The sequence below is a fragment of the Phyllostomus discolor genome, chromosome 5, assembly GCF_004126475.2.
Source record: "Phyllostomus discolor isolate MPI-MPIP mPhyDis1 chromosome 5, mPhyDis1.pri.v3, whole genome shotgun sequence".
Classification (NCBI taxonomy): Eukaryota; Metazoa; Chordata; class Mammalia; order Chiroptera; family Phyllostomidae; genus Phyllostomus; species Phyllostomus discolor.
Genome location: NC_040907.2, coordinates 35696214 through 35709949, shown reverse-complemented (window position 1 = coordinate 35709949; position 13736 = coordinate 35696214). Strand labels below are relative to the sequence as shown.

The 13736-nt window shown below is 33.3% G+C and overlaps 1 protein-coding gene across 2 annotated transcripts in view; it reads left to right on the top strand.

The window, feature by feature from the left end:
- LOC114496088 (FAS-associated factor 1) overlaps positions 1-13736 on the top strand; it is a 380509-nt gene that overhangs the window by 180434 nt on the left and 186339 nt on the right. For both annotated transcript variants that reach the window (XM_028511353.2, XM_028511352.2), the window contains one exon: positions 4699-4804. In XM_028511353.2, coding sequence (XP_028367154.2) covers positions 4699-4804 — 106 coding nt within the window. The remainder of the gene's footprint in view (positions 1-4698; positions 4805-13736) is intronic.

Sequence of the window (13736 nt, the reverse complement as noted above, 5' to 3'; positions counted from 1 at the left end):
GGTTGTGCTGTTTTTGGTCAAAAACTGCTGAGCACTCAGTGCAGTAGTGGTAGGTGCACTCGTAAATCACCCATCATTAAATGAGCAAACACATTGAAAGGCTCTTCAAAAAAATTCACTGAAGTGAACACAGCCTCTCACCACAACACCAGCTGGTGCTGATACAGATGGGTTCCTAGAACACTTACCTAACAGGGGAAGTCTGTACTATAAGGAGCCTGCCCTGAAGACAATTCCAGGTTTTTTTGCACATTCCCCATCCCCCAGACAGTAAATACCACTGAAAAGAATATGTGATTGATATTTCAAGGTTGTATAGCTAGCAAGTTGTAGAGCAGGGATTCAAACTTGGCTCTGTGACTCCAGAGCAGTTTAAAGCCATAAATATTTTTTCTTGCCAACTTGCCCTCCTCAGGGTTATTGAGGAATTGTAGAACTAGACTAAATTGGTGTTCATCTATAGTAGTTTGACAACACTGGTCCTGGCAAACCTTTCTGCAGTTATTGCACAAGTCCCCAGTCAAGATCAAGAAATATTCCTAAGGAATTGCATAAAGGCAAGAAGTAGTATTAAACACATGCATAGACTCATATGTGAAGCTAAAGGAGGATCTTTATAATAATCAAGACTTCTGAAATTCTGAGCTCCTTAGCCTAGCACTTGAAGCCCTCATATGCAAGTCCTTACTGCTTTTCAAGTTTTCTCTTTTACAAACCTGTCTTCACATTCCCTTAAACTTCTTCCTCATTGCTTTTTACACCCTTCTCTGTATTCTCCCGTTTCTATCTCTGCTCAAACTAATCTGTATAAAGTCATTGCCCATATTCACTTGCCAAATTACTATTCTTCTTCATAGTACTTCAAAATATTACTTTCCCACATCTGTACAGTCCTCACATCTGTTTTAACCTCTGTGAATAGTCTTTCTTGAGGTCAGTAGTTATGTCTTTTATTCCTGTATTATTACAAATCATGGTGGAAAGAATAAATGAATTGTGAACTGCTAGCAGTTGTTCATGTTTTTATCCCCAAAGCAGTCTAGCCATTTGGGAGATAAGATGCTGATGTGTAAAGAACATAGAAGTAAATGCAGCTTAGAAACTGAGTTTCATCTTTTTAGAGCCGCATAACCTTGGGCAATTCCCTAACATTTGTGAACCACAGTTTTGTGAATAAAATGGCACAGGCAGGCAGAAAATATGAGAATTAGCTGTTTTTTTAATATGCAGTTTAGAATATGCAGAGCTATTCCTTAATATCTATAGGATTGAATTGAATCACCTTTAAATGAGAGTTGCCAAGAGGAAATACTGATGGATAATAAGATAATTACCCACAAAAGGTTTGTAGTCTTGAATTTGGACTTCCACACATGAAACAAAGCAAACTGTATAAAACACACTATAATTAAGCATTAAATAAAGTTTGTGATACAGGAATTCAGAGAAAAGGAGGTCTCTAATATGTACAAACAGTAGGTTATGAGGTGGTCTGAAAGCTTTGCAGTATTTGGGATGAGGGTGGTGGAAGGGAAGGAGGGTGAGAACAACATGAATAGTGATTGGAGTATGGTGCGATGTTTTTGACATGAGCAAAGTTAGCCAAGCTCTAGAGCAAAAGCCACATTTTAGAGAATAGTTGCAAAATAGATCTACCTTTGAAAATCCTTGAAATGCCAAGTACCTTTTCATTACTTGGCACCCCCCACCCTGAATTCATTTAATATGCATATATTGAACATTGACTCAGCCAGCTGTTTCAGCCTCACAACACTATTCATGCACTCCTCTTTGTGGTCACACTGAGCTGTTCATGATTTCCTGAACATGGTCATTTTTCCGGCCTTACTGCGCGTATCAGCACCATTTGTCATAATTGCTTCTAATAGAAAGTTACTCTTTTGGTCCCCCTGTACTAACCTTTTTTGTTTTTCTCTTAGACTCACTGACCATTTACCAATCTTTTAAATACAGGTTCTTCCTCCTGTGCTTGATTTCAAATTATTGGCATGCCCCAGGGATCCATTTTGACTTGTCTCCTTCCCTCTAAGTAACGTATTTTCCCAGGTGATTTCTTTTAGCCACAAAATCTAAATACTGTGTATAATGCTGTCAATTGTCCTGCTCCAAGCTTCAACTCCCATGTAACTGTGCATCTCTTTTTGGATGTCTGGTAAACGTCTTAAAACAGTATTTCTAAAACCTCTCACTCTGTTTCCCCACACAGTCTGCTCATACCCCAGTTTTCTTTGTTAAATGCAATTCCATCCTCGCATTTGCTCAGGCCAGAAACCTTGGAGTTTCAAGGCCTTTCATAGGTATATCTATTTCGTAGTCCATCAGTAAGTTTTCTGGCTTCTACCTCTAAAATACAAGTAAACCTGACTGCTCTTCACTGTCGCTGCCTCTTTCACCCTATGGCACGGGTAGGCAGAAAAAATGAGTTAGTGCCATCACCTCTTGCCAGGACTGGCCTCCTGTCTGCTGTCCATGGCTTCATTCCTGACTTTAGCCAGGGCAGCCAGAATAATAATTGTATAAATGTAATCGCAAGTCAGATCTTGATTATTTCCTTGTGTAAAACCCCTCCAGTGGTTTTCTTTTGCAATTCCTATAAATGCGAAGTTCTTTACAGGGTCTACAAGGACCTATGTAATAAGATTCCTGTTATCTCTTTCTTTATCATACCAGCCTCAACTTCCTCAGAGATACTTTCCCTAAAACTATTTTGGTGAAAATAATTTTCTTCACCCTGCCCCTCTTTATCTTTTATATTGTAATCCTGTTTTGTTTTCTTCACAGCTCTTAGTATTCTATAAAATTCTACATTTAATTAATTGTTTGTGTCCTTTACTAGAATATAGGTTTCATAAAGCAGTGACCATGTTTTTCTTGTTCACCTCTGTATCCCTAGCAACTAGAACAGTGTCATAAACATTGTAGGTGCTTAATAAATATGTTAACAGAGTGAATGTGGTATGTTCTTCCATTTCTTTGTCTAAAAAATGCCACTTGTCTCTTCTCCGAGCAAAACAAAAATTTTATACCTTCCAAGTGATCAACTCAAAAGTTCTACTTACCCTTCATATTTTAACTTATATCTATATATCCATTTCCTCTCCCTATTCTTCCCCCTCTCCCCACCTCTTCCTTTTTTCCCCCTCCCTCTTCCCCTCCCTTTCTTTCTCTCCCTTTCCTTCCTTCTTTCTCTGAAGCTCTCCCCTAAACTCTTCCCCCCTCACTGGGACAGAGTTTAGCACTTCCTTTTTAGGTTTCGTTGTACTCCCCCCCACCTCCCAGTTTCTCAGTTGTGTCTATTACATTATATTATGGCTGTTTATGTATTTGTTTACATTTATAAGATTGTGAAGCTTTTTATGAATAAGAACTATGTATTATTTGGGGTTTTTTTTAGCACTTGGAATAATGCAAAGCATTGATTTAATATTGATAACTCAATCAATTCTCAATTCTTGAAATTCCAGAACTCAATAAATCAAAATCTCAATTCTTGTGGTAGTTTTCCAGAAGGCAAGACTGCTATTTGAGATACAAAATTGAATAAGACTCTTGCCTTCTGGAAATTCACAATTTATTCATTATTTATTCAATATTTATCTGCAGTATGCAAGACATTATGCTTGGTGCCAAGAAGACAGTGACAAAGGTCCTTGCCTAAAGGAACTATTTTTGTGGAGTATCATTCCCTTGATTTTGATTAATAGTATTTCATGCTATGTCTTAATGTTTCCTAGTTAATTTTAGTCTGTAATCAACTTGTGAACCCCATAGGAGATAATAGAACAAACAGATTAACTGCCTAATTCTAATTTTAGGTTCCATGTATGTTTATCACATAATTACAGATTGGCAAAGGAGGAATGATGAGGCCAGAATAGTAGAGCATACCCAAAATATTTTCCTAATCCCATAAATATGGCATAAGTACACTTGAGGCTGGTGGTACTAATCATAAATAATGGTGATATGTTTTTAACTTTAATGTTGATAGTACATCTTAGTATTGTCATAAACAAATAGAACCATGATTTAATGCTTCTTAATTTATGTGGTTAATTTCATTAACTCTTTATGGCTCTGACACATTTTTAATGTTTTGGAACTTTGGCACAGAATTTAATGTTGCTCTGAATTCTCTAGTTTCTGAATTCTATATATTCCTTAGTCCTAAGTGAAAACACAATTACTTTAAAGGAATTTTGATGTGCATTTAAAGTTCTATGGATTTCAATACTTTGTCAATTTTGACTTAAACTAGATTTTTATTCTTATATAACATTCATGGGGACAAACAATAGTTTCATATTTCTTTTCTTCCAGAATAGTGAGTATATATTTTAGTAACATATTTAGAATTTGATGTAATTGAAAAATTTGGTTATTTTGGAGGAAATACATATGCAGACAATAGTATGGGGCTTGTAGAAAATTCTTATATATGCAAAATACTTGGATTTGAAGTTTTAAAAAGCATGGTAGAGAAGGAGTTAACAGGTTAGCTCTCCTTGGTTGTTCTCAGCATGCTCTTTTGCCTTTAGGAGCTGAAAAGATGATAACATTGGGCCCAGACATGCCTGTGTGGAGGTTATGGTACTCCTGGGGTTTTGCAGCTAGCTGTAAAGCAAGCTAGAACTTGTTCATCTCAAGAGTTCCTTGTTTTTCTCTCAACCCTTTCAGTGCCCTGCAGGAGTCATTAAATCAAAACTTCATGCTGATCATCACCCACCGAGAAGTCCAGCGGGAGTACAACCTGAACTTCTCAGGAAGCAGTACCATTCAAGAGGTGAGTTATGTCTCACAGCTAAGGAATAAAGGTAGCTCATTATAGCTAATGTTGACCCTGTTAAAGAGGGCTTATCTGTTCTGGTTGAAAATTCTCTTTATGTTTCATTGTTGGGTTCTTAATTTTAATTAACTGGAGCATCATGATTACTGTAGACATATAAATGACTTGACCTAGAAAAACATGTTGTAAACGGGAGCTCTTGATAATTCTTAAAATAGGCACCTTAAAACTCTGTTTAAAATACTCATTATTATGTAATATATTTCATAGTTTTGTGGTAATTGTTCAAAATATTAATTTGGAAATTTTTGCTAGCATGAATTTTCAAACATGCTTATATTTTATTTGAAAGGTTGCTTTCAAATATATTACTTAAAATGTATATCCTGTCTGTTTCCAAAAAGGATTTGAGAGACCTTTTCTTAAGCAGCTCAGTCCCAGTCTTGGGCAGTATTTGAGAGATGCTGATGGAAACCTTCAGTTATTTAACTCAGAGTATCTGTGAAGAGTCTATATTTATAGTCAGTTTTTTCTTCAGTGTGGCCAACCAGGGCCACTGTTTCAAAAAGAACATCCCCCAAGAGAGGAGAAGTATCTTCTTACCTGTGACCCCACCTACCTAAAAGCTAGTAATTTATCTCCATTGGGAAGAAAGTGTGTAAAGGTTATGGCAGGACTTTTGTTTAGAAACACTGAAATGATGATTACGTCACATTACCCTTTATAAGTTGTGAAGACAGTAATCATTTGTCTATTAATGTTTTTATAAAGAGAATTAATTATACTTAATCATGGATTATTTCATAAATTTTTTCTTGGACTATATTGCTTAGAATAATTACTGTCACATTGAAAGAACAAGTTGTTTTCATCCTAATCATTTTTCAGAAGTATATGAATTGTTTCAGTAATGGCTAGACTATTAATGTTTCCCTTTTTTTTTCATGTTTTTTCCATGAATTTCAACTTCTGAATATGTTATAACTTATTGCTTGAAGTTTATTTTCTGTGTTTATCACTTGAATAGTTAGTTGACTAGTAACTAAAACCTTTAAAACATTTTTTGGCCCCTAATTTGAATGAAAGGTTTGAATTATCTGATTTTTTAATCATGGTTTAAAATATATTAATTGCCATCTCATTTTTAACCTCTATAATGGGTGTCCTACCCTCTAAATTTAGATTTTTAATTCCTTGAATAATCATTGTTTTTTACAAGAAGTAGTATTTAACTATGGCCCTATTACAAAGTTATTCTGGGAACTTTATGTTGGTAAAATTTAAAGTATATATTTAGCATAATTAAGTGAAGAAATTCAATTTCAAAATAACTCCAGTTCAATCAAGAAAAGCAAAGATGAGAAGAGGTAACTTTTATTTCATTGGCTTATTTCCTTAATTGGAGACAGTTTTGATTTAATGCATTAAGGACAAATATAAACTGCTTTATTTTTATTTCTGAATGAAATTTTTATTGCTAAAATTTTACCTTTTTTTTATATCCAGTTTCTATAGTTCTAGTGTATTTCTGCTTTCTCCCACAAGAGGGCAGAAAGGACTATTAAACTGATAATCTAAAAATGCCTTTCAGTGTTTTCAAATTAGTTTCTCTTATATTAACAAAAGGAGCATAATGGCCAAGTTATTGTTTGATTTACAGATAATTGGCATATTGAAGGGAGGAGACTTAATTTCACCCTTTTAAATTAAACAGGGAGATTTAAAAAGACATAAAATATTCATTAATGTTCGGTGATTATAAAGTAGTGGCATATATTTATTTTGCCTTTATTACTGTTTCGATGGGAAAATACTGCAAATATTTCCGAAATCGAGTTGGCCATACTGACAAGTTGAAATGTTTAAGCGGTGTTAATGCAATCTGCTCACACCTGATATCCTATGCAGAGTGATTCAAAATGACTACATCAATTATTAAAAGAAATGTTTAGAATTCTGTAAATGTGCCATGATGCGTCACAGTTGGCTGCAACTGTTCTTCAGGGCCTGCTATTGAGATTATCAAATACATTTTAAGCTTCAAAGACTTAAAAACAGTAAACCTTTTTTATACCATTTTCTAAATGAAAAATGTCCCAGAAATATTTTTGTAAAGACAGATAGTCTTATGTATTTCCTGGCAAGAGCTTGGCTTCTTCTCCTATTTCATTTTTCTTTTTTCCCCCTTTTTTGGTTGATTTAAAATAACACTTTGAAATGCTTCTTGCCAGGCAAAAGTAAATCCAGTTGTTTCTGATAGCAGTTGCTTTTCTGTGTGAAGACCAGGTACACGTACGCTCTTTCATTTTTGTGCAATTTAGAAAGAGGACGTGGACTATTTTCTCTAGGCCTAGGATCATACTCTGTAGACCTAGTCCTAAAACTCCCTTCTTTAACTTGTGGAATACCTAGTGAGGTGGAGTTTAGTACCCAGGAGGACTGGGTACTATTATGCTACAGCTGTGCAACCCACAGTAACACCTAAGTACCTGCATTGTACATGATTAAAAGTCAGTTTGCTATAATCTTAAAATGATTTTGCAGTGTTATTTTATAAATGCTAGAATTTTTCTATTAACGTGGAAGCTTAATGATGGCATATATCCTAAATTGTAAATTAATTTATATAGCTAGTTTCAGAGATCTCTTTTCAGCGTTTTTAAATAGGCCCAAGAATAAATCTTGATCAATATATGAAGGAAAGTAAGGAATTAAAAAAAACAAACAAACAGATTTTTTTGCTTTCCAGTATAGTAGTGTATTACCTTTGTTGTAGGTTAAAAATATATACTTTTTTTGGTCATTTGGTCATTTTTTTGAAAGCCTTTTCTTTTTAAAAGAAAGCTGTTATAATATTTCTCCCCAAAGGGAAATTTCTATTAAATGAAATAGGGTTGAAAAAGAAACTATTATGTAAACTTTTAATTAAACAAAGTGCATTTTAAAAATACTAAATTAGAAAATAGATCTTAGAAGCAGTTAGAATTTCAAATAAAGTCTTCAGTGACCATATGTTCATGCACGTTAGTAGTGATAAACCGATAATTGTACAAGTGTTTGTTCATTCTGGTCTGTGGTATCTTGCCTCACAATGCATGACTTATGTCCTTTGGGTACTCTAGATTTTAATTTAAGCTAGTTAGATATTGAGGTTATTTTTTAAAGCTCTTTACAAATCCTTCCACTTATATTATCCTCCTACTTGAGGAAAAGGCAGAAATAATATTAAAAGGTCAGAATGGAGAGTTACAAGTAGTTATAAGAATAAATATCCTTCCTCTTTTCCATTATGTGAAAGTTTGTAAAATATATCAAATAATAGAAAAATAACTTTGTGACAATCTGTCTTTTTACCTTTTGGGGCCCTAAATCACTTACTTGCTATACTTTAAAATAGTGGCTATACTTGAAAATTTAAACAACCTTATTTTATCTTAATGAATGTTCTACAGTGAGAATTTAGATTTTTAAAGTTAATCGTACAGATTCTAGTAATTCTGTCTAATACTATTAAAGATCTGCTTACAAATGCACTTGGGATTGGTTAAATTAAGGTGGAGGGAGATTGATTTGCCTACTGCAAATCCCAAACCCTGGTGTGGAAAAGGATATAAAGTTCCTGAAACCAGGCCAACTTTTCTTGAAAACAATTTGTTTGTTGTCCATCTTACTACTGCAGAGCTTCTATTGGGCAGAATATCCGCTTTTCTTTGTAGATGTCATACAAATTTATAGAATACATACATGACCCAGAATAACAATTATAAGAAACCTAAGTATTTTTGGTGTGGAATCGTGAAGTATTACCTATCTACTATAGAGAGAAACACGATTGAAATCCTCTTCCAAGTTTCACTTTACCCTAGAATTCTCACTGTTTTATTAATGTTGATTTAGTCCTTAATAGGAATAAAGGAAAAATTGACAACCTGTAAAGATATATCTTGCATGGAATAGTAAAACATTTCACTACTAGTACTAGTGATTGTCAACAGGGAAGCCAACAGTGTGAATTAGCAATAAGAAGAGAGCTAAATACATAAATCATACCAGTCCTCAGAAATAATCATGAGTAAATAATTGTGAAATCATGAGGCTAATTCTGATCTGTAAATTTGAAACCTGTGTTGGGTTTTCTGCCTATTTTTCTACTTGCTGCTTTCTCAGCTTTCTTGGCTAACGAATATTTCAAACTATTTCTTTAATGCTCGTGGTCATTAACAGTAATTAAATATGTAATTTTTACAGATTATACTAATGGGCAGTTTTCTAGTAGTGGGTTGACTATAACTTAACTAGCATTCCCTTCCTGTAAATATTTTAGGTATGTTGGGTTTTTTTGTTTGTTTTTCCATATTGGTGGGGCGGGGGTGCTGGCACAAAACTGAAGATCAGGGAAGCTTAGAATGTGCATATGCAAGAGGGTAAATTAAATTGTGTGCTTATTTAATTAAAAGTTTAAGTAGTTTATTTTTACTGCAAGGTAAGTGGCATATATAAGTTCAATTAGAATGAATCTATTTTAATTACCATATAGCATAGTTTGATTTTTTAAATTTGAAATCACAGATGACATTTTAGCAAGAATGAAAGAAATATAATTTCTTAAGCAACTGGGCAATGAATTCAAGCCTTTATTCAGCTTTCAGAAAAGGAGATTATGAGTTTCTTTCAAATATGCACATATATTATTAGTTTCAAGTTACATTTTATAACAGATTTGTTGAAGTCATACCATTTCAATGGAATGAATCAGTAATGACCATCTTATAAATATTGAGGTTTTTTGTGATTCTTAATAAGTTATCTTTTTAGGAAATAAGTTTAAGTAATATTTCCATTGCAGCCATTCGGAACTGATAAGTCTTTTTCTTTCTGTGAAAGTATTTTAGCATAATCTCTATTGGAAATTATTTTTAGCACATGTAAATATTTCTTCACCCACATTTCAAGAAGATAGAAACAATGAAATTTTGTTAGGAATTAAGGATGATGCTTTATTTCTTTGTTACTTAAGATACATGTATTCTAACATCTACTCAGCTGACCACATTTCATAATCTGTGATTTCTGGGTTGGTAGTTTTGAAATGCCTGGGTTAAGAGAAATTATATTCAGTTATCAGAAACTAATAAACATAAGACATTTTTATATGCAAGAAAAGGCAGAGAGTAAATAATTGCACTGGTGACCAATACTGTAATAATCCTGTTTTACAATATGCACTTGACAGGTTGTAATAGTGCTAATTGAAGAGACTAATTCACACTTGCTTCATTCTATTCAAAGGCAAAATCAGCAGCTTGTTTTGCTTTTGACCAGATGGTCCTCATGAACACCTACTGTGCACTTTAAGTGCTTTACTAGAATTACAAAGGCTGGGGGCTGCGTTCAACTCCAAATGATTTGAGAAGAGAGAGAGAGAGAGGGGTGGGGGGAAAAAAACCTCTGTGCTCAATGGATTTGGTGCAAGTAAATTAATTCTAGTGGACCCATTACACACTGAGCCCCCTTTTCAAAGCTCTGAGCCTCTTCGCTTGCTCTGTAGCAATGAGAAAGAGAAAGAGAAAGGCAGATTACTGCAAACAGAAATAAAAAAAAAGAGGTATGAAAGGGAGAAAAGAGGCCTTGAAGTCTTTCATATCATTTGAGTTTTTCAAGTGCGTTATTTTTGGGGAGGGTGGATATATGAAAAGCCAATTGGAGTATTTTTTGTTTTAAAGTGCGCTATTTAAGCACCATGAATATAGACGCAAGAGCAACAGTTGACTGAGTTTACTGTGGTGAAGCTTTGTGTCCGAGGATGAATCAAATTCATTATATTCAACTCTTTGTGTTTTAACATGAATGTAGGGTTAGTTTCACAAGACTGTGTCTGTTTAGGATAATTATAATTTAATATTTTCCTTTTATAAAGTTATCACTGTAGATGTCTAAAATTTTAATCAAAGCAGATTTTGTACATTGACTTTGAAGCACCCTGACAGTTTAAAATTCAAAGGAAAGCATTTTTAGTTTTCAAAAGAAAAGAAAGGCTCATTCTAATGGCATTGAGTCAGAGATTATTATAACTAATTAGAAGTCACACATCTGTTAGCTTTTGATTTGTGACTTATGTATTTTTTGTGTAAAATATATACTTTAAAATATATTGCTGTTACTGAGTAAACCCAAAGGGATAAAAATGAACTTAAAAGAGGACAATTTATTTGAACCAGTCACTTTGCAAATCTCTATGTGGTCTCATAAAAATATATAATGTATTAAAATCCATTAAATTTGAATTAGAATTGTGTAATTAAGAACCTTAATTTGGAATACACTTCTAAACAAAATCTTCTTACACTTCTTGTTAACATAATTCTGATTATTAAAGTTATTATGAAATAGCAATGTAAATAGACCCAGTTTGTGCAAATTTATAGTTACTCCTTATCCTTGAAGCTGTTCAGGTTACAGTATTGTAATTTGGAATGCTGCCATTGTAAAATGATTAATTCTTATTCTTCTGTGTGGGTTAAGATATAAGGGATAACATCTGGGAATACATGTCAGTTATTTTTTATGTTTTTGTTGTTTAATTATCTTGTGATATGTATTTGTTGCATGGTTTACTTTTTTTTGATGGCATATACTATTGACATCATAATTCAGGTTCATTCTAATTGTAGCTATTAGCAAATAATACAACAAAATCATACTAATAATATATCACTTAATGATAATTGTAAACATTTCATAGAAAAAATTATTTCTGTTTGGCCCATCTCTTTAAATGAATGCCTAGAATTTATATTTAAAAAGACATTATGCATCAATATGCTTTATATGTCAATATGTTTTAATTACATTCTCAGAAAATAAAATATAGAAATGCAAAAGCAACCACAAAAATATTTTAGATTTTCTCAAATACTTTTAATGAAGGGAGTAGTATGCCTTCTTTGGTGTTAAAATAAAATTGTATTAATTTACTATTAGTGTGGGTATTATTTTGGGGCTTACTCACTGAAATGTAAATTATAGAGTGGGAAGGAAATTAAGGGGAATCCCCAAACCTTCAACCAATAAGACATCCAGTGAAATTTATAAGCAGTGAGGCGTTAATGAATTGATATCCTTGGGGAGAAAAGGATTTCAAGAAAAAAATTTGAATGATTCAAAAAACTTACTGAAAAAAATGTTTTTGCAGTAGACTATTTAAAATAAAGGTAAGATTACTAGGTTCTCTTTCTTATAGTTACCATACAAAGCTATCTTTAAAGCCAGAACCTCAATTAGCAGAAGTTGATTGATTGTGACCATGCAGTCACTTGGGTAGGGCTGGTTCTCTGGTACCACAGACACAGTAGTTGGAGCAGTTCTCCTCATGAAGAACAGTTTATTTCTGTATTAAAATATTAACCCCTAGATTCCTGAATGCCAGAGACAAGATTCTCTCCTGTAGGGTGAAGGTTAGAAAAGGCTGCAATTTCTATATAGACCTTGTTTCTTAAGCTGAAATACCATGTTATTTAAACTGAGAACTATTTTAACATTTAAGTATCCTTTAGTCATAAAGTAAAAAATGGTAAGCTCCGTAATCTTCTCTCTACCCCACTCTAGCAAAAACAGAAAAACAAACAAAAGCAAAAACAAACAAAAAACTGAAGAAACAAGTAAGTCAAAGATTTAGTAAGTGAAAGGGAGAGTGCTAGACCAAGACTAGGTGTATTAATATAAGGTCTGCATATAGAAAATTATTTACATGTTTGTCTTTATATATCAAAGATTTTTTTTACTATAATCTCTTAAAATATCTGTTTATGGTGATTTTTCCTTTGTATAATGCATTTTGTGTATAGCTTAATACTATCTTGTCAAGGAGTTATTCTTTTTCAAATATATTTAGTGTGACAAATATACTTAAAAATTCTGTTGTACAGTTTAGAGCTTTATTATCTTACTATTACCCCCAACATTCCTATTATGTTTCTAAACTTTTTTTTTTTTAGGGAAAAAAAAAGACTATAAAAGCTCACAGCAAACATCTTCTATAAATGACAAAATGTATTCTTTGCTTTGTGGTCATTGCGTGACCAGACAGTAGAGTACTGGATTGTTTTAAGGTTTTTACAGCTGCAAGGCAAAAGCATCTGCTCATTGCAAAGCCGGCATTGTTTAATTTTGACACTGACTTTTCCATGCGTCTTGTACCAAGCACTGGATTAGATGTCAGTAAGATGAAATTTGTTTTAAGTTCCTCCCAAAGTGCAGCTGTCCCCATATACCGCCTTGTAGCTTAACCAAAGCAGAGAAACATAGGATCAGTCAGGATCTTTGTACAGGGTCACCTCACTGGACTAGGGGGGCTCAGAAGAAGAATACTAATAGTATTATTTATTGTGAATAACTGCAAAATTAGTATCCAGGCTAATTTAGTGTATGTAGAAGTATACCCACCCCCACACATACCTTTTTGGGGCAGCAGAATCATTATTAAATATTTAACTTTTAATCTGTAGTATAATAGTCAAATATTAAGGTGTCTGTATGCATTAAGTACTATTCTTCTGCAATCAGTTGCAAGAAAAATGATCAGTTTATTGATCATGAGAATAGACTGAAAATAGAATTCAATCTATAATAGCTCTACTAAAATCTTGAAAAGTGGACATTTTATAGAATAATAATTTTCTTTAATGTTTCAAGTGAATGAAAAATGAAAGAGCACCTCACTTCCCGGGCTTCCTGGGATTGTGTGAATTTCTACCCAGCTGGTCCAAATTGATTGATACAGGGCCAAATATTTGTCTGCCTACATTTCAAAGTCTATAATTTGCTAATGAATTGTGGTAATAATCTTTCATCATACATGAAAGATTTAGCCAAACAATTTGCTAAGTATGTATTTTGATCATAAAATTTTTGAACATGCACCAAGCTTTAC